General features: G+C 38.7%; 1 protein-coding gene across 6 annotated transcripts in view; it reads right to left on the reverse strand.

The window, feature by feature from the left end:
* ZEB2 (zinc finger E-box binding homeobox 2) overlaps positions 1 to 26695 on the reverse strand; it is a 127383-nt gene that overhangs the window by 75829 nt on the left and 24859 nt on the right. The window contains exon 1 of one of the 6 annotated variants that reach the window (XM_082464918.1): positions 13544 to 16137. The exons of 4 other annotated variants lie outside the window; for them this stretch is intronic. In XM_082464918.1, the coding sequence (XP_082321044.1) occupies positions 13544 to 13625 (82 nt within the window). In that variant the 5' untranslated portion in view covers positions 13626 to 16137. Of the gene's footprint in view, positions 1 to 13543; positions 16138 to 26695 lie in introns of those variants that run through there. One more of the 6 variants, XM_082464914.1, reaches the window with a different exon arrangement.

Here is a 26695-nt window from a genome sequence, read left to right on the forward strand (position 1 = left end):
ATCATTAGTTGTTAATTTCCCATTTTAGTTGGGCTAATTGGGCAGAGCTGAATCATGTAGTGAATTTTGAGCCAGCTCACTCACTCTTGCCTCCTTTGCTACAAATCAGAAGATGGCAGTGCGAGCTGATTGAGTACTTAGCAGACAAACTGAAGTTATGTCAAGCGCATTACGATTTCACACAGGCTGAATGGTAGGGGCAGCAGATGTAACTAATGGGGTTAGGGAGAGGAGAAGCTCGAGTGGAGAGAGAGGGGATGGAAGGGAAACAAAAGTGATTGTATCGGTAATAGAGACTTCAAAGGGGAGCAGTTGGGAAGATTTGGGGGGGGTTAGATCTGGCAAATGGAAAAAAGAGGCACATCTGCCTATAGAGTGGCTGATACAGGAGAGAGGCAAGGCCTGCGAGGAGAAAAAGCAAAGGAGGAGAATCAAAGGCAAGGAAATGTACAGCTGCACAAGAAAGGAAGCCTGATTCTATTTGTGGAGGCCACACAATGCCTCATGTGGTTGGAACTGTCCCAAATTGTCCTGCTTTGAGTGTCCCGTCCATGAGACATCTTGCTAAGTTGGAGACCAAAAGTAACTGTAATGATTTCATCTGGATGTTTGAAAATAAAACAAATTCATCCTGATGTTTGAAAAATCCTTTCATTACAAGACTGGTGTGTGGTTTAAATATTAACTGCTCCTCCCGCCCCCTGCCCCCGCAACTTTCTTTCTTATGTGTTGGATGTTTCAAAACAGTGTTTGGTCAAAAAGGAGCTCTTTTAGTGGGCAAATAAAATGGGAGTTCTATGGATAAAAGTGAGGAACAGGCATGCTGTTTCTCTTCTTTCATGAGACAAATTAGATACTTTGGTTCTTACTTGGAGGTGGATGCTTGAATCCCAGTGGTAGAGTGTGTGTGTGTGTGTGTGTGTGTGTGTGTGTGTGTGTGTGTGTGTGTGTGTTACTGATGGTACAACAGGGAGTAAGGAGAGAAGGAGAAGGACCAAATCCTTAAAGCAACATCAAGAAGGAGTGCAGGGGCCAGACCTGGGCTGTGCCATTAAAAATTACATCATATAATTGGGGTGCTATTTCCACCAGCAGTGGACAACTCCTGTCCTTACTCACATGGTGAATGCCACTCATTCTTTTTTAAGGCCAGCTCGAGAAGGAAAGCGTATCCTCTTTACAGCTGTGCCGACCTGTTTAAGGAGAGGGCAGCTCAGTTCCTCCTTGTGCATAAAGGGCATCAAGGACTTACCTTGATCAACACTCGATTCATTCTATCAGTCACTCAACAAACATGGCTTTCTTGAATATGTATTGAATATTAAATATTTACAGAATATTGAATTTCTGAATAGTTACAATGTGTCAGGCTCTGACCCTGCCAAGCTGTTCTTTCTGACAATGATTCCTGAGGCTCAGTGAGGGCTCACCTTTGGACCCTCGATGCTAAAGCAGTACCTGGCACCTGGTAAAGTAGCTACTATTTGTTAAGTACAATAATGAATTCACTGAATATAAAATAACTTCCCTGTCGGCAGGTTTATACTAAAATGCTTCAAATAGGTGTAAGCTTTAAAAACATGGTTTTCTCATATAGAAGTGTACTCATTGTCGAAATAAGTTTTTAAAGTGTGGCAGTTCAGCTCCTGGTCTTAAAATCACAATCGTAGTATTGGTAGCTTTTTCCTGGGCACGACCCATACACCAACTAACACACAGCCTTGCACAGGGCATGCTAAGTAGATGTTTGTGGATTCATTTTTGATGGATATAAATGCCATCGGTCAGTCCTGAGCATTTCACAAACACTAGCGAGACTCTCTAGTCTGCTGACCTCGTGTGTGAGTGCCTACAGACTCCCTATCAGACATTATTCAGGCAATTCTACATCTACCCCAATAACAGGCCTTTTTTCTAACCCAATTTCCTTGACCTGTGTTTTCCTTCTAACCAGACTTCAGAGACAAAGGCAGAGCAGTAAATCATTTTCTTAGAAAAACACCATAGGGCTATTTCGGTCATTTGGGCTGTTATTTATATGCTATACCTGAAAAGTTATTCTGAGATGGTGTAGCTCACTAAATTCTTTTTTCCTCATTATCATTATTGCTTCAAAATGATCACTAATTTGCTCTTTGGCTTTCTAAGTGGGAAACATCAAAGGAAGGAAAGTTCTCCCTAATTTAACTTTTCTTGAAAGGTAACTGATTTACAAACAAATTACTTGTGCCTTGTAAGGAAGAGCCAAACCTGTCTGCTCATTTGTTACATTTTCAGGGGCTACAGTGTGGAAATGAAGCCCTAAGAAGGTCCTGTGTGATCCACAAACAACTTCACGGTATATTACACGTGCATCAGATACAGAGACCAAACCCTCTGAGTAGCAAGCAACCTGCCACGCAGAAGCCTTGCTTGGCAATGCCTTAAACAGCTTATTTAAATTGCAAACTTTCCAGCTGCCGCTTACAGGTGATTTTGAAAGTTCACTGTATAAACTAAACAGCTTCATCTCCAGTCTTTGTTTCTTAAATCATACATACATCTTCTTTGAAAGGTACTATTTCATCTCTCTCTTAAATGCTTATCACCTTTGCTAAGAAATGGCCTTACAGAGTAAAAATGTATCTAAAACATGCATGAAGCTTAAACAAATATTCCAGCTTGAGGGCAAATAACGTTAGAGACATGGCTAGGAATTTCCAGGATGAAGTTTTGCCTTGAATAGAAATCACATGAGAAGCATTTGTGAAGTCATAACTTTATAGTGTAAGATGATCAAAGCCAAGTATTAATACTTTTTTTTATCAGCTCACCTTCTAAACAATATTTCAGTAGATTTCCTTTCACACAGTGATATTTGTAATAAATGTTCTGCCTTTGTTTTAAAGTCAGTCTGTAGAAAGATGACATCAGCTTAGCAAACAATAAAGTGCCTGTAATATTGTCTCCAGAGGGCTGTTACATTTACTTTGTAGCAGTAAAATTCAATTTTCAAAAAACACTACATGAATGATGTTAGGTTATTAACCCTATCACCGCCGTAAAAATATCATCATTGTGTGCAGAATGTAGGTCACTTTCTAGAAGCCCTAAGTTGCTTTTTTTGGTTAAATAATCCATTTAAGCTTCTTTTCTCTTCTATAGCCTGGGTTGTGTCCCTTCCTTTGGGGAAAAAATATTCCAGAATTTAGTCAGCAGGCTGGAACAAGACCCCTACACTTTTTCATTCTGGGGCTCTTTTCCTTTGTTGCCACAATGTTACACCTCTCAGTTGGAAGTAACCCTCTGCATTAACTTTTTACCAAAACCTGTCGTTCTCGAATTTAAAATCAGTATATCTTGCCAGGCTTTCCAACTGGCAGAGTCGTAACTCTCACACGTTTCAGTTCTAGAACAAAAAGAAAACGAGGATGGGTCCCATTGCAAAGCCTGCAACACTCGCATTTCAAGACCTTGAACACAAACACTTTAAAAACGTGGACCTGAAAGTGTCTCCCCTGCTATGTGCGAGTGAAAACTATATGTATCTGATGAAAGCAATGAAATCTTTCATGTTTAGAAAGAATCTTTATCGACAGCACATCGGCATGCAAAGAGTTAACCAGTTAAACTTCTACAAACGCCCACAGTAACTTTCCAAAAGCTGACAATAAGTAAAAGAAGTGCTGGTTATCCATTTTTTAAAGGGATGAGATTGGTTTTAGAAGAAAGGGAAAGAGGATCAAACACCTCAATGCAACAAAAGGTTGTGTCAGAAGGCCCTCAATCACAAACCTCCTTCAACAACAGATATTCCAACCTTCCAGAGCAGTTACCCAGGCAGCACGGCTAAAAAGTTCCCTGACATGAAAAGAACAAAAACCAAAGGGACAGAGGTAGTTATTGTCATGCACACTCCTCTCCCTCTCTTTCTCTCTCTTTTTCTCTCTCTCTTTTTTTTTTTTTGGCTTGGGCTTTTCCCTCCCCCACGAAACTTTTGCATAAGCTGTTAGAGAAAAGTGCTGGTGTGGCTCACAGAAAAGAAATCCCCTATTTGTAAGCTACCTCCTAGGTGGTGAGGTAGACATCGTTTTTCTGTAAAAAACACCTGATGAATGGAGAGATCATCTACATGAATACTTCAAAAGAGTTATCTGAAATTATAAGCATAATTAGAGCCCTGTAAATATGGTCAATTTTCCCTTAAAAGCTCTTGGGTGGTTGTTTTTTTTTTTTTTTTAATTGATGATGTTTTCTTCCCAGACAAATTCTGTCTTCAGTGCACAGTGGATGGAAGTTATTTGCATTTTCTGTGTTGGGTCTTAGAGGTATCTTAACAGCATGTATGAATTTTCCACTAAAATGTAAATTATTAACAAGTCAGAGTTTTCATTTGTTTTATCTCCTGATGTGAGATCTAAATAAGTATGTAGAACACTTAAAATTCTTACCATTTCTCTGCTTTCTGAGAAATAAATCTCATGCATACTGCACAATATATTTTCTTACGCATATCATGCCTCCACATAATGGGAAAAAAAACTAATTTGAGGGGAAATACTATACGTTTCCTGGAGACTTAGCTGTATAAGCAAAGAGTATTAACCCAAAGGAGCATCTGGTCATATTTTTGTCATCATCATCATCATCATCTTCATAATCATCCTCAAAAAGCATCATTTAAGTCTTCATCATGACCTGGATTGATACCAGCCATGTTCAATTAACTTTGTCCTTGATTTCTGACATAAGCTACCGTTAGAACCAGATTAAAGAAACTCAGTTTAAGGGCACAGCGCAAGGGTGGCTGAAGGGGGTGTGTTGGGTAGTTGTCCTTTAAGATACTGTAGTAAAGGATACTGTAGTAACAACAACAACAACCACCACCATTCAAATGGTGCTTACTATGTGCCAGCAGTGGTCTACATAAATTACTTCTTTTTTTCCTTCTCAATAGTCCATTTTACAGATGAGGAAACTGAGGCTCGGCGATGTTAGGTGACTTGCCCGGTGTCACGGGTAGCAAGTGGTAGAGCTAGAAGTTTTGAACCTGGGCATTCTCTCAACAACCATAATTTGCTACAGCAGAATGGAGGAAAGGAAAGGAAGGACTAATGAAAAATGCAAAGTTTCAGGATCTCCCATGTAAGGGTGCATATCAGGAATTTGTCTAGCATAAAAGAGTTCCTGAAGCAATGAGAGAAGGATTGCATAAACAATAGATGGGCTTACTCTGGAAAAGAAAGAAAAAAGATTGGAGCAATTAGGAGATAGCTGGATGAAGAGGTGAGACATAGAAAGGGAACATTAGAACACAGTCCGGAGAGCAGCTGGCAGTCTCAATGGAACCCAGAGAAAAGGATGGACTGGTTAAAGAGACAGACAGAAAAGGGACAGTTCATCAGTGGTGTTAAATTAAGCTGGGGCTTGATATGCTCGTGTGGAGGGAGAGAGGGAAGAAGGCCACAAATTCCCAGTGGGCCAAGGCCAAAGCTCAGAGTAAGACCACAACTACGAGAATGAAAAGGAAGGGGGTGGATCCAGGAAATGTTGACCCCAAAAAAGTGGCAACGGTTGGTAAAACACTGGATGTGGGGAGTGAGAAAGACAGTGGTGAGACAAAAATAACTCTGGGGTTCCTGGTTGGGAGGTCCACGATAGGGTGTTATTTCCCACTGCAGTGGAAAACTGGGCAGATAGGGAAGATGAGTAGCTTTCTGTCATGATATGTAATTGGCCGATGCCAATGCCAGTAAGTTTTGAGGTCTCTTGTGGGAACAGTACCCTGAGGTTCTAAAGCATGGCTGGTTTCATCGGTGAATACCTTGACCCTTTTAATAGAGGTCAGGATTTTAGTAGCTGGAATATCAAGAGAGAGGCTGTCAGGTGTGTAGGAATCTGATGGGGGAGGCATGGATGCCGGACTGCTAAAGAGCAGAGTGTGCACATGAGGAATGCCAGAAAAATGCTCTAGAAGCAGAGGTGTAGAGTTGGTTACACAGGTGTTGGGAAATGGAACATCACTTCTAGTGTGGAACAGAGCAAAATGGCCTAAAAATTACTTCAGGCTAAGTCATGGCCAACATCTCAGACCCTGGCTTTCTCTCTCTAGGTATAAGAGCACAAAAATTCATGGTTTAAACTCAGGTAAAGAAAGTTTCATTAAACACAAAAGTAGGATGTATGTATACAAAATTGCATAGGATCATTCTTTCAACTTCTGGGGTCAAATATTTCTCTAATGATTCATCCAGTTTTCCCAAGTACTGTTTCTAGGAGAGCAGAGTTTATCCATAAAATATCCACGTTAAAAAAAAAAAAAAATTTCTCCCCATGCCTCCTCCTGGGCTCACCAATGTTTACAAACATGCAGCCTTGTGAACAGTCTTGCCTAGGCAGTCGTGAACAGTGACCCTCCTTAACACGGAGCACTGGGAAAGGAGGGTATTATTTCAGCTGGGAGAGGAGCAGAGCTCTGGGATGAGACTGACTGATTCAGACCAGATGGGTGGCCACACGTAGGTGCGACAAAAATAGAAACACATTGCAGACATTCCAGGCACTGTCCTCCTCCCCTGGCCAGGAGGGGGTCGCCTGAGCTGCTCTCTTATCTACCTCCTAATGTGCTCTCCAATCAAAGAATGTTGATACCGCTAACTCTTCTCCTTCACGTTAGCGGCCTGGTCACATGGCATCAGACTGGAAGTTCCATTTAAAAAGTTAAATGACCATTGTCCAGGTTTCCCCATAAATAAAGCCAAAGCAAAGCATTTCATCTAGTACCTAAATGTGCTATTATTTTAATTTCCTCTACCACGTGTAAACTAGCACACTGGAAACTTTCTCTGACTCTTAACCTCCCAGGAAAGAAGAGCATATTTATAAATGACACCAGTATTGTAATTATTGATCAGAATCTAATTCATAGGGCCTAAAAAGACTGCATATAATGATTGAGAATTCTAACCCAGTTTACAGGCACTTTAACCATACGTTTCTTGAGCCCAAGGACTCTCTTAGTAGAAAAAGGTAGGACCTTGTATTAGAGAACCACAACCCACTCATTTTTCTCTAGTCACCATGTGATGTTTAAGGTTTTTCTTGGACTATTTTGGTTCTCGTTTCAATAAACTGGTGAACTTTGAATTTATAAACAAAGGTAAGGGTTTATTATCTTGACAATATCCCGAAAAAGAAACACAGCATTTTAATTTATTGTAAGAATTACTTTCTTACTTGAAAGGAAACTCAACAAGCATGGGAAATTTTCTATCATTCAAAACTGAAGTGTAGAAATTATGCACAAATTTGAATATTTATTGAAATTAAAGGAAACTCCCAAAGCTTTTTTGTAAAATAATATAAAACCTAGAGAAATGGTGAGCATTCAATAACACACCCGTGGCATTTAAACAAGCACAGGAGAGGCTTTGTCATAATAAGAGGAAGGTTTTCTCACCCACTACCTCAAATGTCCTGCCCTGTTCTGTCGCAGCATGAAGTTGGAGTTTATGTCTTCTCACAGAGGACTGAAACTATTACCTACTTGTTATAAACCTCTTCAGATTTCACTGCTGTGGGGTAATCTGTAGGTTCTGATTGACATCCCTGGCTGTCTCTCACACTCCCTATGAAGTTCACATGTACCTACCACCTGAAAGGCAAGGCAGGACATTGTTTTCACCTTGCCCTCTATTTTCAACTAAAAAAGTCATTCCTCAGGTATAATTCTGAACCAATTGCACAGGAAGGGAGATATTCTTTTAGTTTAAGAGCTACACATATGGGTCTTTTTTCTTTCCACAAAGTGCTGGCCCATAGCTGTCATGACACCCATCTGGAATTGAGATTCTATGGAAGACCTTTCTCATAAAAGTATTTACTCATTTTTTTTTTTGCATCATAACAATTCCTAGATGTAATGTACCAGTGATAGACAGCTCTTGAATTTACTCTGCCAGTAGGCTGCCTCCTTAAAAAAAAAATTATTCCTGAGCAGGTGGAGATTAGCCTATGAAAAATGCTTTTAATTTTGTCCACTCTCAGACTTACCTATCTGTCAAACCCATACATGTGACAGCAGTTGGATTCAGCTTATCTCTACTTTACCACCTAATAGCAGGTTTTAAATAGTCCATGGGCTCTTAGTTATTTGTAAGCTGAGTTCATTTGACTCCCTTCCGCAAAACAAACCCAATAAAATACAAAGACACTGAACTGCCAGTTCAGTTTCTGAATATTAAAAATAAACACGACTGTGTCCAGGAATCTGTGAAAATGACTTCCTTTTGACATCAGGAAATAAAATAGCCAATGCAAACCATATCTTGACGGCTACTTCACGAGACCTTGTGGTTCTTTCTACGTGGAACTTAGTTTACACAGTGCTCCTCTGTAGTAATATTTTACATTGACAATTTTTTCTACTCATCTTTTTCCTCGCGAAATTGAACTTGCCTAATTTTGCAGCTCTCAATTGCACCATTTGATTTGTGCAAACCACAGCTTCACAGAATTAAGTGAGATGAGATGCCCCAGTGTTGGTGTGGCTGTGGATCTATTATGGCTTCATGCTTCACTAAATGGCAGGATTTCCACAGGGCAGTACCTATAGTAAAGTGGGCCTCAAAGGGTTAACGTGGGCTGAATCTCAAAATAGACACGCAGCTCAGCACACCTACTCACTTATAAAGAATGAGCAATAAATATGTGCATGCAAATTCTATTTCTATTAAAAGTTACCGTGGAAAAGTAGAATGCTCTTTCTCACCATTCAAACTAGAAGAAGATCAAGGGCATGGACCACCTTGCTCTCTTCAAAGGGACTGAGCTTAGGGCAGCACCTGAAACAACTTTGCCCTACCACCTACAGGCCTGAGACTGGAACAGGAAGAAAGTTCTTATATGAAAATAAACTAGCTCAGTCTTCTCTCAATTAGCTTACTTCTCGATATTTTACTGGTTTTATTGTTTTACTGGGTATTCAGCTGTCACAAGTCAGACGATGCTCCCGAAATGATCCCATGTATTGAAAATAAAAATTCTTCACCGTGTTATTAATCCGATGTCTTAATGAACGGGCAGACATCGGTGGGTTCAGCATTTCGTGTGTTGGCTCCTCATTCCACACTGCCTTGACATCATCAAAATTCTCCTGATTTGGACAGTAAGAGGTGAGTGGACAACAGCCAAATGCAACTTTCAGACTTAATCTACTTCAGTCATTTAAAAACGTTCACAGGACAATGAAACAAAACATATATTATCTACTCTCTCGGGTAAATACTGGTCTCAATAACAAGCTGTCTGGGAGATGCATGAAACCTGTTCCCTCTCTTATCAATGTTTTCCTGGCCATCAGAACTAAGGCCCCCTACTCTATTTTAAATTTAACTCTATGAAAATGGGCAGTACCCAAGAAAACGCTAGCACAATTTCAGATAAAATATACTGTTGTGAAGCTGAAAAGTGCACGCAAAGCAAGCTGCATTATTAGAATGTTTAAATATTAATTATACCGCTGTGTAGTAAAGATGATCAAGTATGAGTGTCAACTAATTTTCTAAAAGCTGCAACATTTACTTTCATCTAAACTTCCTTTGTTAAACTAAAACTAAAAGCCCAGCAAGTTTAGTCTACTTGAGTGTGTTTATTTTTATTGGTTTCTGCATAATTTTTTTCTACCATAAACCAACTTTAACCCCTTTTCTGTAATCTCTGCCAGTATAACTCCAATAGCACATCATAAAATTCCTATAATTCTTCAAAGCCACGGAGTTGGAAAGGAAAGGCTTGGGCATTTTGTAACAAACGCCAGCTACAATCTTCAGCCAATTATGTTTAACTCTTGCAAACCTACTTTTTTGGTGCATGTGGAGAAACTTAGAGGCTTATGCTGTGTGGCCACTCTCATTTCCATCGTAAGCATTCTTCAGTTGCTTTTGAGTTGGAAGCCACTTCCATTTGGTGAAGAATATTGTGGTGGAGGTAGACAGAACCTAGCTCTGATAGCTGTGGAGTTCAGGCTGACAGATGGGGAGACGGATGTACACAGCCACGTACAATCAGAGAGACTTCTTACCTATGCAGAAGCCTTTCCTGATAGAGATGAGGTGGCCTGGAAAGTGGACATTAAAATGAACTCTAGTGATGGAGGAGTTAGGCAGGATCACTGCCACTTACCCCCTTGTTGCTTTTCCTAGCACCTACTGCTCTCGTAGATTGTAAAACAGCTACTAGAATCAGGCAGGAGAATCACTTAAGATTCTTTAAGAAGAGACAAAGGAAGAGCATGTGTGTAGAGAGAGATGCTCGGGTTTCATCCCGTCACCCATGGATGCCCAGCCAGGGTTTCCCACCTGAGACAGATTGCGGCTCGTGTTCGACTCACTCATGCACAAGCAGCAATACACAAGTTCAGTGTAAGCCACTTTAAAAGCTCATCGGGCGCATGCTTTACTTGTACAAAATACCTTATTCATGACGGAGCAGTGAGGGCCTAGGTAATTACTTGAATCAAGGTGGCCTCAGAAGTGTTTAAATCTGTAAGGACACTTAGAGCATGAATAATGCAAAATAATTTGCATCTAAATTTTTTAAGTGTTCTTTATTCAAAAACTAAAATGCAGTTCCGATTAAAGTTTGATGAGTGAAAGCTGAGCATTTCGCGTACCCACTGCGAAACGTCTCCTGTATGTGGAAATTATTTCAGACAGTGGTGAAGGGACAAAAGAGTTTTATTTTTGTTGGGTTTTTTTAAAATTTAAGTTGTGACTAAGTCATCCTTCTTTTAAGTCTACCTTTCTTTAGGTTTTGTACTGGCTCCCAAGGTAATTCCTGAGTTTGTTTACCAGATACAAATACAAATTTCAATCCAACCCCTTAGGAAACACAATGAAAACACTTACTTTCTCAGACCCAGTAATTTGCCAAACAAAATAACATTTGCATTCCAAGCTAAGGCAATGCAACTCTCTTTCTCTTCCTCTCACCTAAAAGTTTTTATTCAAATTATTCTTCTTTTGGAATCACTAGACACTCTGTTCTCGCAAAAGCTTAGAATACCCTATTTCATTTCCTTGTTATTATATCTATACTACTGTACGAATACACATTATTTAATATGTCACTGGCAAATTTTCAGTGAAAAGCTAAGCATTGTCAGTATGTTAACTCATACTTTTTTAAGGAAACAAGATTGAACAGTTGAAAGTCAATTAAGAACCCAAAGGCAACTTTGTCACAATAACATATCAAAATGTTTATTACTACCCTAAAATAGCCTTTCTTCATCTAGTTTCCTAAAACTGAACATTTTGAAGATTATTTCAAAGGAGTACTATAGTAAGATTGAATTACCACCTTTCCAATTTATAAATATTTTTGTCAGGGGTTTAAAAAAGGAAGTAAATCATAATTTAAAAATAAATTTTCCTTTTATTTTGCTAAATTTCTACCATCTGTTATCATTTGGGCTGCATAACCTGTCCTGGAACATCACCACATTTGCGTTTCACTTAAGTTTGTGAACATTTGAGACACCCACAATTCAAGAAATTGCCATTGTTCCCTGGATTCTTCTGCCATGTGATAGGGAGCTCTCCTGGCCCTTCTTTTCTACCTGAGATCAAAGTAAAGTTCAGTTAGAAAATAGGTCTTTCTCGTCTGGTTCATGGGCCTCCTCTGCGGCTGTGTGGAGGTAGACAGCTGGAATCAGGCAGAAAAGGCGGTGCATGTCTGACCAGGTTAGCAGCAGACCCAACCTTCTAAGTGAATTTTCAAGGTAGTTCACTCTGTAATCCAGAGCAAAGGGAAATTTCCTGCTGTAGCCCTTATAAAGTATAAAGACTCAGAATTTAGTGCATGCTCCAAAGCAGGCTTCTGCATTATCGGAATTTTAGACGAGCATGTCTGCCCCGCTCTTGGTGAGTGGGTACGCTTTTTTCTCTTTTTTTTTGGATTTTGAACAATGAAAACATTTTTAAACTCATTGAACAAAGATTTCCCCAGCAACAGACCCCCGGCTCAGCAGGTCACCTATCTTTGCGACAGTTTTTCTTTTCCCACGCTAACCCCAGGGCTCATTTGCATAAGGTCTCTGTTGTGACAATTAGTTTCAGGTGAGCTGATTTCTATGCAACTAGCCCAAGACGATGCACAAGCCCTGGGCCTCCCTGATCCTGGTCCTAATTGCGACTGACTGGCACCAGACACAATCATCCTCTTGATTCAGCAAATTGTCCTGCTAGTAGCTTGTTGTGACCCCGCAAGCACAAATCATATCATGTCAGTCCAGCCTAGTAAACAACCACTAAAATACACTCTCAATGAGCATAATAATGTCTTTTCCATATTTTAGGAAAAATATTAATTTCCATATTAATTTTTGTCTCTGTGTGTGTGTGCGGGTGTTTTTTTTGTTTTGTTTTTTTTTTTTGGTTGGGAGTGATATTCTGACTCCCCAGAAAAACTTTTTAGAAAATGAGACTGCCCCTGTATTTAAATTCCATGGCTCTATATAGCCCTGTCACCTGGGAGAAAGTCCCCAGGTAAAATAACTGGCTGCTTTCAAATTTCTTTTAGCTTTGTTGTTGTGGAAATAAGTAATATGCTCTTTCATCATCTCTGAAGCTACAGGGTACATCAGTATGCACATTAGCAGGGTTCCCAGTAGTCCCTACTAGACAGAAAAGCATTTGGAGCCAATGAAATTTCACATCTCTGCATAGCAACCCAAGTTAAGGAAGAACTTTTCTTAATTCTAGGAAGCAAGGGAGAAAAAAAAAAAGATAAATGACTTGGCATTAACAGAATGTTTAAGGACAATAATTATTCTTGAAACATTGCCTCTCCCCCAACTCTGTCTGAAATTCTGAACTTAACTGTACTATGCTACATGTCTCATAAATTCTTCTGCCCTGATAGTCAGGAATTCTGTCTGCCATCCTGTCATCTTACTTAGCTACTTACCTGTCACGTCTATATGCTAAAGTTAAAAAATAAATGAATAATTTAAAAAAACAAGTCCAATAAATGTTCCGAAAGCCACTTGGCTATTTTTTCTACTCTTGAAAAATAGGTATTGCCACTACTATGGCATTACTTTTCTTTTCTCCAGGTGGTTGTATATAAGCATTTGCTTCCTTGATATGAACGATATGTCCATTCATATCCTTTGATATGAACGATATGTCCATTCATATCCTGTCTAGAACTAAAAAAGTTTTTCACACAGATAGTGACTTTTGAGAGTTTGTATCTTATTTCAAACTGGTTTCTGACACATAAAATTACTTGTTAGTGTTGCAACACATTGGTTTTGTTTTTCGTTTCAGGTACATATGTTTGAGGTGAGGATCTTAGAAGGGGGTCAGGGGTGATGGAGAGAAACTGAAGAAAAAAGAGAAAGGAAGAGGGAAGAAGGAAAGGAAGGAGGGAAAAGAGATTAGATTAAATTTTGTATTGAAGAGAATTGCTTTAGGTCCTTTTGAAAAGATTTTTGCATTTATGGTGGAGGGACTGTCTACCCACCCTCAGATAAACTAATCCTCTACGTGGGCCTTACCTCTTGTATCTGCACGGTCCCCCGCTCCCCGACTACACAGCCCACTCTTGAGGGGCACACACTGCACGTGACCTGAGCACATGGTCCAGGGTGTGACTGGAAGAACACAGTATTAATTTTCTGCTATTTCTTACGTCTGTTATGATTTTTAACCCCGTTTTTATAGAGACATGGAAACTGTATTGCCAAAGGCTTTACATTAATTCAATTAAAGGAGACTAGCAATAGCTGGGGGACAGGAGGTTCTAAATTCTAGAGCCCCGTGGGGTATGCGTTTAGACCATCCTGAGCAAGAAAGTATTTGAATCCAGATAAATAAGTATATAGCATCAAGGTAAAGGATTGTTGAGGGATCTACATAATTTGATAATAAAATACAATCTACATAAAGACCTTTGATATGAAAAATCTGTACATCAAACTAAAAAGTCAGGACACATTTAGTGTAAGCAATGTAAATGAATATCTAACATATGTTTTTCCATGTTTGGACATAACTCCCATTTTATATGAATTATGAATTTATTGAAAGAACAGTTTCAAAAATGATCATGACCTCTAGCCCCACTCTCACACTCCCTTCCTGTGCTTGTAACCTTCAGATAGAGAGAATCATCAGGGTTACCTCACCTTTTGGGAAACTTTAAAAAGTAAAAAATTGCTCGTTCTTGTAAAGTTCTTTTCCATGTGAATTGAGATAATAGTGTAATCTTGTCATACGAATATGTGAAATAAGGTAAGGTACCCAGTTATGGAAAAGAGAAACCAATCCACATATGCCTAAGTGAATAACTTAAACACAATGGCTCGTTCCTACTTTCAATGCTTTTAACTTCATAATTTGCAGTCACTGTTTTCTCTTTCCCCCCTGTTTCCCACTTTCTCCTTGTTCACTTCTTTTTCTTCGAGCTGAACCTCTTCCTCTGCCACCTTGGGGGCTCGGTCCCCTCCCAGCACAGCTTGAGATTTCTTTTTCTTTGCAGCTTCCTTCACAAATGGCTTCCTTTTCTGCAGCCCGGCAGTCTTCTCTGGTCCCTGGCATGCCTTTCCTGACTCATTTCACTTTCCACCTCCGCCTACCATGGCTTCTCACCTCATTCTACTTTCCACACGTGCCATCTTGCCCTTTTATATCATTTCTCTTCCTACCTCTTGAAATCTAAAGATTTCTCTAATTTCTATTCTTTCCTCTTAACCGTGTTAATTGCCTTTCTTGTAATTCAAATTTGTTGAACTTCACAGAGTTTTCTGATTAGAATTTATTTTCCTTTCAGCTTGTGAATTCCTAAAAACATCCCTTTCTATGTTTCCATATTTATCACCTTCCCCTCTCCTCCAGTCTGCTCAGATTTCTGGCCTAGAGGTTTTTCTTCCACACTTCCTAATTGTTGCTTCCTCTTTAGTATTTCCCATTGGTCTCCCACCTCTGTCCTAAAGGGATTCACTTCTTAAATTACTAGGCAGTCTTCTTTTATTTATGCTATATTTCTTCTCATCTCTCTATAATCTATTTTTTCAATTGTTCTATCTTCTACTTCTTTACGGTTAAACTCTCCTTAGCACCTTATTTTTCCATGAACTTCTACCTGCCTAGTTCATGATTTTTTTTTGCCCCTTCCCCATCTCTCTGTATTATTATTTCATTGTAAAACTTTAATCTTAAATTATTTCCTACACTATCCATACATTGTGTTTTTATATATGTGTTAGCTTTCCTTAATACAAATCCAGCACTCACTTAAGAATACCGGACTTCCCTGGTGGTTGAGAATCCACCTGCCAATGCAGGGGATACGGGTTCGATCCCTGGTCTGGGAAGATCCCACATGCCGCGGAGCAGCTGGGCCCGTGTGCCACAACTACTGAGCCCGCCAGCCACAACTACTGAAGCCCGCATGCCCTAGAGCCCGCATGCCGCAACAAGAGAAGCCACCGCAATGAGAAGCCTGCGCACCGCAACGAAGAGTGGCCCCCACTAGCTGCATCTAGAAAAAGCCCGTGTGCAGCAACGAAGACCCAACTCAGCCAAAAATAAATAAATAAATAAATAAATAAATAAATAAATAAATAAAAAGAAGGAACCACCATTATAAAACAAAAAAAAAAAACCTACCAAAAAAGATTCTTCATTTAACTTGGACAGTATTGAGAGAATTCTGCTTATTTATGAGAGAGAAAAAAAAAATCATTGTTCAGGTAAGATAACTACCTATCTATCTATCTTCTAAGACACTGGAAACCAGAAGCTGTAGGTTTGACTCCTGGCTCTTTTACATATTAAGTAGGCTAATATTAGCCAATAGCTTTCTAATTTTTCTGAGTCTTGGACTCTTTGTTTGCCTTAAGTACCTTCTCTATCTATCTCCTAGAATTATTGTGAAGATCAAATGAGATACTTCTGTCAAGGCATTTGTACAATGTTAAACACTTGAAAATCATTAGTTTTAAATGTTATCCTTTGTGTTCAAACTGGATATATCTGGAAATAGGGTTTATAAAAGTATGACGTTCTAAACTGATGTAATTTCATTACTTTAGAAGAAGACTGAATGTAGGCCAACATAATTTGCTTGCAATCACATGAACAGAAAAAGTTCATAAATCTAATATTAGAGTAGAAGTAGAAGTAGAGTAGAGTAGAAGATTGGAGATGCTAGTTTAGTGGGAGATATGAAAAAATGCTATGTTAACTGAAGGAAGGTCTATATTATTTGCTTTGGGTTAATTTATAAAATACTCATAGTTTTCTGGGTAGACAGTAGTCAGATGCCAAACCCTTCCTGTGTCTACCTTAAAGGCCACCTTTTCTGAGCTATACCTTCCTCCCATCATCAGATTTCAAAGTAAGTGTTTGTCCCAAATGGGGCTGATTTGTTTGACCTAAAACATTTCCAACCTTTATGTGATACTTATTGTATAGACAAATACCTTAGCATTCTGCTGTGGGTACAGAAACCACTAAGGATTCAGTATTTTTTGTATAGTGAAGCGAATCTGATGTGGAATAATAGAATTCAAGGTGGTATGGAGTTTTAGAGAGGATCGGGGTCACACACCAAATATCTACACAGACCAAGCAGGTGAGGGAGGGGGGCTGGTTCTTCCAAAGGGGATCCAGAGTAATTCCCTCATGGTCTTTCCATGCATCCGTGTGAGCCAGAGATGTCACATCTCTTGAGTTCTCCAGAGGTGCTGGAAATCTGACTCTTTGAGTGACGTTGCCCAATTTTAAAATATTGGCAACCAATTCAAATGTGTTTAAAATACTTTGTGAGCCAAACCAAACACATCTGTCAGCCACCAGTTTGCAACCTCCATCCAATCCCTACATTTTACAACCAGAGACATGAGGCCCGGAGAGGTTAAGGGATGTGCCATGGCCAGGCTGTGACTGGATGGCAGGGCTGGGGGGCCAGAAACCCGAGTTTCCTGAACCAAGTCCAGGACTCTTCTCGTTATACCGGGTTGTGATCCCAGAACTCCAAAGAGCAAGCAGCTTGCTGGAATGGAAACTAATGGAAGACATGTGGCCTCATCAGGAATGGCTCCTTCTTTACTTTTCCCCACCCCAAACTCCTCCTGATTGCCATTGCTGCTGCTTGTGAAGGTAAATGTGCTGAAGGTAGATGTTGACAAAGGGGCCAGGAGGATAGACTTTTTTTTTTTTTCAACATCTTTATTGGGGTATAATTGCTCTCCAATGGTGCGTTAGCTTCTAGGATAGACTTTTCAATTCCTTCCTGGCAATTCTCCTGCCATCTCCTCCACAGACCCTCTACCACCAACTCTTTCTTCTCACCACCCCCTCGACTGGGCGAGGACGGCTTACTTCTCAATGGGACTGCAGTGGGAACCCACTTCCTGACAAGCTCATGTCAATACCAGGTGAAACATCTTCTGAGCTCTCTGTAGAGGAATTATGAAAATACCTCACCTGAAAAGCAACTCTCCAATCTTTCTAAAAACACGTAGAAGCAGTAAAACCAAAGAGTCTTGAGTTTAGAACATATGGCTCCATCGTCCAATAACTCACCGTGTAGGCACACTGAATTTTCTGATTCTAGCCCATTTCACTCTTGGCATATACAACCACTGTAACTTTACACTTCAGAGGAGAGAATCATTTAACCTAAAAATAAGACATCATCTCAGATTGGATCTTGGGAGAAAACTGTCAACAACAACAACAGCATTTACATTCAAAACAGCATCCTGTCCCTGATTTGGAGTCAGAAGACTAGGGTTCAAATCCTGTTCTGCCAGCTCTGTTTCCATTTCTACCCAATGAAGAAAGCCTATGGGTGAGGATAGTTGATTCTCTGGTTTCTTCCAAGTTCGAAAAATATATGAATGCTCTCTAGGGAAAATACTTTGGAAAATTAAACACAAATGTCAGATTATACAATGATTTTAAAACAGAAAAGGATGTATATACATATATGCTAATTAGTATTATCATTTAATTCCAAATATTGGAACACTGGGTTTGGCAATTTCGGAACCAAAAAATCTGGTAGGATCCTTTTTTAAAAAAAATTGATAGATTTGGACCATATGACTATGTATCCTCACTTACCTATGCCAGTGTTTGGATAAATAGAAAAAATTTAAATACTTAGAGAACTAATCAATTGGGGTATTCCTTTATGATGTAAATTGTTTCAAGAAACCATAAAATCAGTTATCTAGCATTGCCTTCTCTCTTATTTTCCTTTTCTTCTCAGCTTAAGAAAGTAAAAATGAAATCAATAATTTAAGCTGTCGCCCTCCCAAAGAGGAGAAAAATATTTTTGAGTCAGTGTTATTTTCCAAAACCTCTGAGTTTTTTAGGCTTTAATTTGCCCCTCACTGACATCTATCTTTACCTTACGATGTAAGGGGTACTTCAGATGAACCTAGAGTCTCATTGAGGTACCCCTTCTGAGTTTACAAAACTTTTACAGTTGGCTCAACTGGCTCAAAAGGACTCGAAAAAAACCCACAAACAATTAAAAGACCTATTCTTGAAAGGATTCCTTTCTTGTATTCATACCTCTCCTCTGACTAAACCTTTCATATTGATCACAAAAGTGTAGATTTTTTACCTCTTTTTGGTCTACAGGAAAAATAGGTATTTCAATAAGCATGGAGAAAGAACACGTCAAATAAGATACTAAAAGATTTTTTTGAAAGAAAGACTGTATTTTTCTCAATTACATTTTTATAAGAGAATGGCCATTCAAGTGGAACTTGGCAATTCACTTTACCCACTCATTTCCACGTGTATTCTTTTTAAAACTAAATCTACCTTGATCATGGTTTTGATTACGAATCCCGAAAACAATTATGGAAATGATCTTTAATATAATAATATATTTTACTGAATGTCTCAGCTTTTTCATTCCAACAACTGAAACAGAGACAATTCCTTGCCATGTTGAAATGTGTAATTATCATGTATCCAAAAGGGAGGGTGTAATTTTCACATCTGATTACAAGGGAAGGGTGTAAGTGAAGCTGCCTGGGTAAACTTAACACTTGTTTACAAAGAGCACTACCTTTGATATTAAAAACTCAAAACACTGAGAAAAATCAAGGGTAACATGCACAAAACTAAACAAAAACCTAAGTATTTTTCTTGGCCCTGCTACACAAATAAAGTCATTTTCACTGACCCTGTACTGGTTGACTTATTTCTGATGATTTTTGAGACTCTAGTATCACTTTGCAGGCTTCTTGGTGACTGTACTGTTAAGGGTTAGGAAGCTCAAGCATTAGATTTAATCCAAAAGGAAACTTCAAATTCATATTATTCTTTTAAAACTACATGGTCAAGCCTACTAAAACATATTTAGTTATCTATTTAGCTTTTAAACTAGAGGATGATTTCCATCTCAACAGTTCACACTTTCCTAAACACAATCATTGCTTGCAAGATATGTATTTTTGATGTTTTTATCTCCTTGCTTTTTTTTTTTAACTTCTGATTTACCTTTGATAAGATCAACTTCTGCTCATGTGAACTTATGCTTTGGACATGTAGGAAGAGATAATATCAAAGAAAGCCAGAGCTGTGATGGTAGCTATCACTTAGCAAGAAGATTGAAGATAGATGCAAGATCACACAACAGGTAGGAAAAAAACTGTCCTAATAGCCAACACATATTAGGAACAATTTTGAATGATATGTAATTATGATTGCTAAGTAATTGTGCTTGTTTTTGAAAAGCTTAAAAAGATTGAATATTAAGGATACTTAATATTCCTATTGCATTTCAAAAAACAGGCAAGAAAGGGAAATACAGAGAAGGAAAAAAAGAAAGGTTAAGAAACTGATTTAGGAATAGACGATAAAAAACATTTTCACGCTAAAAGAAGCCTACTAAAGCATATTTAGTTATCTATTTAGCTTTATGATTACACAGAAAGCAATGAATTTGTTAGAAAGCTACTAAGTTATATAGGTTTTGCAAATGCAGTGCTAATGGGAAGGCTGATTTTTGGTATATTTTAGAAGTTAGGGGTTTTTTTTGATAACTTGCCAAATGAAACCTGACAAGCAAGAAGTTTGAAAAAGGATACAAGCTACCAAATGATTAAGATTTCTGAATAATTAAAACTAAATAAAAAGTTACTCTGTGAAAAAGAATCAGGCTCCCCATTCCTAAACTGACATTGCCTAAAGCATTTCGGCAATAGTCGGAGCTTAACTTTTATATGATCTTAGCTTTTTTCTCTTTATAAAGGATTTCACTGTGAGTCTTACATTCTGCTTTCCATTAAATCAAAAAGCAAAACACCTGACATGCATCTCCTTTCTCCCCTACTTCAGTGGACGTGCCTGAGCCCTTGCTTGACCATAGGGCTGCGTGGAAGGGGCGGAGGTTGTAGTTTCCAGGTAGCTTAGAGGCCTATCCACCACAACACATCCATGTCCGCAGCACCAATCAATGCTTAGCGCACAGCACATTTTTCACTGTGTTGTTAGAGTACATTTGCTTATATTTTGCACAATTTTAATTTAACCATATTGATCAAACCGAACACTCAAAAAGACCCTAGGCACCTGAGGCTTATTAAAATGAGTCAACATGAAGCAAGTAAGCAAGGAAGTAATGGAAACTGTTTGGAGATTTAAATACAGTGGAACCCACTTAAATAAATACCTGTTAATGAAATAAATCTATTAAATGAATTTATTTTCTCTGAACCAAATCAAAACACATAGAGTAATACTCAAGGGAACCTTTAAATGAATACGGCTTAAATGAATAAGCATCTTAAATGGATGTGCCTTTCTGGAAAGGCAAATAGGATTTTCATGTTCTCTAAGGTTCATTAAAGCAAGAAGATCCATGTTGACTTTTTTTGGGACATATTGTCATTTTTTGGAATTAAGCACAAAAAATTGCTTAAATAACATTATTTAAATAATATAAATATTTTTCTCAAGGCTAATTGCTCGTGTGTATGTGTGTGTGTGTGTGTGTGTGTGTGTGTCTGTCTGTCTGCTTGTCTCTGTCTGTTGTGGGCATTGGGCTCACATGGGACAGACCCTTGAAACAACTGACTGTGTTCATTTCTCCAGCAGCTTATCTATGGCAAGTAAAGACAGAAAAATATGTTAAATTTCTAACCGCCTCCCACAGTCCTATGTCACAGAGAAATGGACCAGCTACTTTTAACAGATAATTTATTTGCCTCTTTGGAAAGTTCTATTATCTCTCCAGCATGGTTGAAACGCATGATTAAAAGAATCAACCCCCTTACCCTAATGGTGATTTGTAATAAGAGGCTCATTGGCACATTCAGGGTGCTCAAAATAATGTTTTAAAAGACATAAAGGCATTCTTTTGTGGTAAAAAAACATGTAACATGTCATCTACCCTATTAACAAATTTTTTGTTGTACAGTACAGGATTGTTCACTCTGTGTGTATTGTTGTACTTACACAAATGCTTTCTAACATAAAATTTATGTAGGACCACATCTTTAACTGATCAGGTCTCTCTTTTCTCAGAGGGGTTGACCTACAGTGGTATGTTATTATAATAAAAGAAAAAATGCAGCACACAATGAAGTCTTAAAGTAATAATACCTTTTTAAAATACGGTGGGCACACAATCCGCAGCGATGTTTTTCAGGCCCCCTTTATCTAGTATTGCCTTTAGAGGGCCTTGTTTATTCATTTTTTCCCCCCTGGCCTAATAAAAGATATTAGCTCCTTTCCCTAAGCAAAAACACTCCTATCATGAATCAGGCAACTAGTGGGAGACTGCTGGCCAGGTTTCACCCCACTAAAATTCTAATCTATACTTTGTCTTTTAGAATTAAGGAGAAAATGCGTATCAGCAGAATCTCCTCTCTACTTTATTTCATTTATAAATTACGAGAATGATGCTATTATATATTATTAATTTCTGCTGTTCTCCAACTCTGCTGCAGCAGTGAGCTGCGGATGTTGGAACGGTGTAATTATGTTCTAGTAGGGTAGCCATCCGTTTCCTTTCAAAAATTTACAGGATTCTTAATCACGCTGCTCATTTGGGTGCGCAGCAGCGAGGATGGCGAAACACAAACAGGGCACGTTCGTTTACATAGGAACACCTGCTTAGCATGATAGCAGATGTCAGTCGGTAAGCAGAACACAAAAGGAAAAAATATCAACAAGAGCAAACTTGCACCATTTTGACTTGGTGTGGGGAAATCTTTTCAGGAGTGATGGCAGCAGTGGACATTCCTTCTAAAACACAAACAGAGTCTCTGAAATTCCCAAGTCTTGTCTGTGGTTAACATGTGGTCAGAGAGAAAGGGCATTTGCTCTCTTGTTGCGTTCCGGTACTGACTCTGACTCTCTTTATTATTTGGGGGAATTACTAAAACTACCCTGCCTCAGTTTCCTGATCAATAAGCATACAAGGGGTTGGATAGTCTATATAAAAACCTAGTTCCTTGAAGGTGTTTGTCGTTAGAAGCAATATAATGGTGACAGCATGGCTCTCACCAGACCCAGTTCAAATCCCACCGCTGTCACTCAGCAGTGGTGTGACATCAGTCAAGTTATTTAACCTTGCTACGGTTTCCTGATTTGTAACGTCTGTTGAGAAAACTAAATGAGATAATGTATACAAAATGCCTGCCACATAGTGAGGATATACTAAATGGTGGCTATATTATTATTATTACTCAAATCTTCATTATCATTATTTTATTTTGATCCTTGCAGAACCTTTCCTACCCAACATGTTATTTATTAAAAGTCTGGACTGACAGCCAACTGAAATCTCTTGCAGAGATCATCATAAACTATATTTTTGATGTGTACAGTTCTGTAAGATTATTATAATGATACCTACTACCGTTATTTTATAGTTAGATAGCCTGTCATCATTTCCACAACATTTTCTGGGATTTACTTCTGAACCATAAGAAAGGTTTTCTGGGCTGTACCCTGCCTGAAAAGAGCCTCCGTGAAAGCGAAGTGCTTTCTAGAACTTCGACACAATAAAATGAAGCTATGGAAAGGAAAAACTTAGATGCTTATCATGTTCACGTGCTCAGCCCACCCTGACAACTTTTGCATCCGTCTTTGAAGGACTTTTCAGATGACCCTGGTATTTTTTCCCTTCTCACCTTTTCCCCAAAATGGTTAAAATTCAAAATGGAAAACAGCGATCACACATGGGCAATGACTAATTTTCCTAAGGAATTTTAGTATTCGGCATGTGTCTGCTCGTGCAGGCCTGTGCGTTAAAGGCTCCCTGAGTATGCATTGACTTGATACCCAATAATGGCTGCTAAGGAGCCGTTATGTAATGCCGTGTCAATGATCCGTGCATTGAGGACTCCCTGAGTACGCATCGACACCACAGACCGGAACGGCTCAGAAGAAGCTGTTATGGTCTATCGTGCCAACGATGTGCAGATATTGGCAGGGCCTCTGGCCCTTCCGTGGAAATGATGAAGTCTCTGAAGGAACCGGTGTGGGCACCATGTGGGCGACATCGGCGAGCTCATGACAGCTCCATTTTCCCTCCCTCTGGGGTTTACTGCCAAAAAGTCAGCTTGGAAAAATTGTCCAATAACTTCTGTGGTCCCATGTTACATCACCAAAACAGAAACAAGAGTTAAAGATATTCTTGCCATTTAGCCTTAAGTTTCTTTCCAGAGGAAGAAACTGATAACTGTTAACAGCAAAAGGAGGGGTAAAAGTTAAGGTAAAATGTTTTCATAGTTTCCTTAGTTTTCGATTATAAATCTCACTTTTCTGCTTTATGAATTTCATGTCATACATGGACATGGTACTGGGCAGACTTTTTGTGGTGGTGGTGATTTTCTGAGATTGAAATATTTAATCCACGCAAAGAAAAATACCTTTTTTATATGTCCTCAGCAGTTGAATAGGTACTCAGAACTCGGCATATAGGAAATGGTTCAAAAAACCTTGGGAAGAGAAGTGCAAGTTCAAGAATAAAGTTTGGATTCACACATGCTTTACCAACTTAAGGCAGTAATTAATTCACTTATGGTATTTACATGCCCCTCTTCAGATACTTATGGAGAACATGGGAATTTTAAATTCACAATTCAGTGCAAAATTTAAAATGATCTTCATTAGAATTTGAAGCTATACTCTAAACTGCTTTATATACTACCAACAGGGAGCCTCATTATGTAGTACTATATTTGGACTACCTTCTTTACATTTTGTAGCTGTAGATTTGAATGTATTTCTGGTATGCTTAAGCAGAATCAAACAAAGTGTTTTAATCTGTTCTATTAACTAACCAATCCCCATAGTTGCATGGCAAACATATAAAGTCAAGAGACCTTAGCCCATCTTTTTTTCTGCTGTCTTCAAAGGACCATAGAAGAAGAGAGATCTGAGATACTCAAGCACAGAATGGTGGCCAAGCCTTGCAGAAATACCAAAGTGGTTCACTAAAAAGGATGGTGGAAACAAAGAATCAGTCAGATTAGGCAGAAAATAGTTAGAATGATTGTGATTCTAAGTACAGAAGGTACTTCTACATGCTCATTTCCTTGAATAGAAAACAGTCCAATTCTCATAATGATTTTTGGAAGTGAGGTAAGATGTCCACCATTGGTGTGTATTAAATGTTGACTGACTTAATGCCTGACAGAAGAGCAAGGGGGGAAACTCACTAAATGCTAACCCAAAGTAGATACTCAAGAAACACACTGAAGAGTGGAGGGTGAGGACAGATCATCAAATACCTATTATGTGTTTGATACTTCTACCTATTACCAATAATTCTTCACAACAATCCTGTAACATAAGTATTATGAGAAACGGAGACACAGTTAGGTTGAGCGACTTGCTTCTGGCTGCATGGCTGGTATGAAGTAGAAACCAATTTGAGGCCAGATGTTCAAAGCCTCGCCTCTACCGGGCACCCACACTGCCTCTCTGTCTGCCTCCCTGACTCACTCTTAAAGGTGTCATTGCAAAAGGCGGAAAGCCAGTTGATTTAAATATAAACTAAATGAAAAGAAAAGAAAAAAATCCCAAGTATTCAAAATGGCATAGCTGTCACTAAGTGAAGTTCAAGACATTGTTAACTGGGTGGTAGGGAGTCTAATGTAAGTTATCAAAAGCTTTTTTCTAGATATTATGATATACACTAAATGTTTAATGTACCTGCCGTATTCATTATCAGAAGATAGTTGAGTAGAATGGATTCGTCTTCGTATTAAGTACAGCCTCCCTTTAACAAAATGATTTTTGCGTTCCATGAGCTGAGCTAGTCACTGGTGACAGAGAGATGAACAAGACTGTCCTCAAGGCATTTATACATTTGTGAGAAGACAAACAGGAATCAGATATTGTAAGTGCTGTGATAAAGGTCAGATCAGAATATATTCTTTGAGAAAATTTTTAAAGAGGGCATTGTTCCTATAAAGAAAAAGTACCATGTCTATTTCCTGGAAATGCAGAGGTATAAGGCCATGCCAACCACTGCGACTATTTCTTTTCCTTTTTTGTTTTTGAACACTCCCTAAAGAATTGAAGAGGAATGAATAACTCAGCTTAAGGTTATTGTTTCCTCTTTTCAAGAATGTTTTGGCATGACCCAGTAACTGAGGTACCTCTATCATAGAATTCCTGGCAGCCTGATTAAGTCACACCTTGAAATAGTCATAAGCAGAATGTATTGAGTGTCTTCTAGGCTTCAGATACTGCCCTTCAATTTTTGTTCAAGACTCCAATGATCCTATAAAATAAATATTGGACCCCATTTTAAACATTATGAATTGAAGCTCAGAGAGGTTAAGAAATATACTCAGGGCCACATGAGAGTAAGTGGCAGAATTCGGACACAGATTTGTTTGTGTCTGAATGCTCCATTCTTTTCATGGTATTGAATTCCTCATTCCCTAGGGAGAGAGGAGAGCTGGACCCCATTCCTTGTAAGTGAATGGATCTAAGAATGTTCTTGGAGCAGGAGTCTGGGCAGGGGAGATGTGAGTATGAAACAGCAGAGCAGTTCACTCTCGAGGTAGGAGTAGGCAGCACACAGTAGGTATGTGAAAGCAAGTATTGCTTCACCTACAAGTGGACCAGTTGATAGCTTCTAAATTTCATCCTTAGATGTGTAAGCTCTTTGGGACCTTAAAAAAATATCTTGAATTCACATCCCATGCACGTCTCTTATGGCTGTTGTCCAAATCCTATTATCTGGGAACTTAATTTAAAATAGCTTGGTCTTTTTGAATTGTCAAAAACTCTAATAAAACAGGAATATTTCATACTTGCACAGACCAAATTCTGTGGGACATCCAAAGCTTAGCTCTTAAATTATGTTCTTAGATCAGTGAAGAGGTAAAATCTAGACTTTATTGAAAAGCACAATGCAGGCATGAATTCTAATGAATCCTTGACTGTATGCAAGCAATGTGAGAGTCACTATTCTGCTTATTAACTATATCTATTATTATACTTTAATTGTAATAATAAGTCAGACATTTTAATGGACTGGTTAGGTTGAAAGCTGAGAAAAAGCTAAATTACTGTTTTTTTGACAACATAAATTAATTTCTGGAAAGGTAGAAATCTTTAAGTTCATGTCCTTAAATTCTAAGCCCTTTAAGAAAGGTAGACAATGTGGGAATACCACAGCTGCAATTTTTTTTAAAAGGCTACTGTTCCTT

The sequence above is a fragment of the Balaenoptera physalus genome, assembly GCF_965194825.1.
Source record: "Balaenoptera physalus genome assembly, chromosome: 6".
NCBI lineage: Eukaryota > Metazoa > Chordata > Mammalia > Artiodactyla > Balaenopteridae > Balaenoptera > Balaenoptera physalus.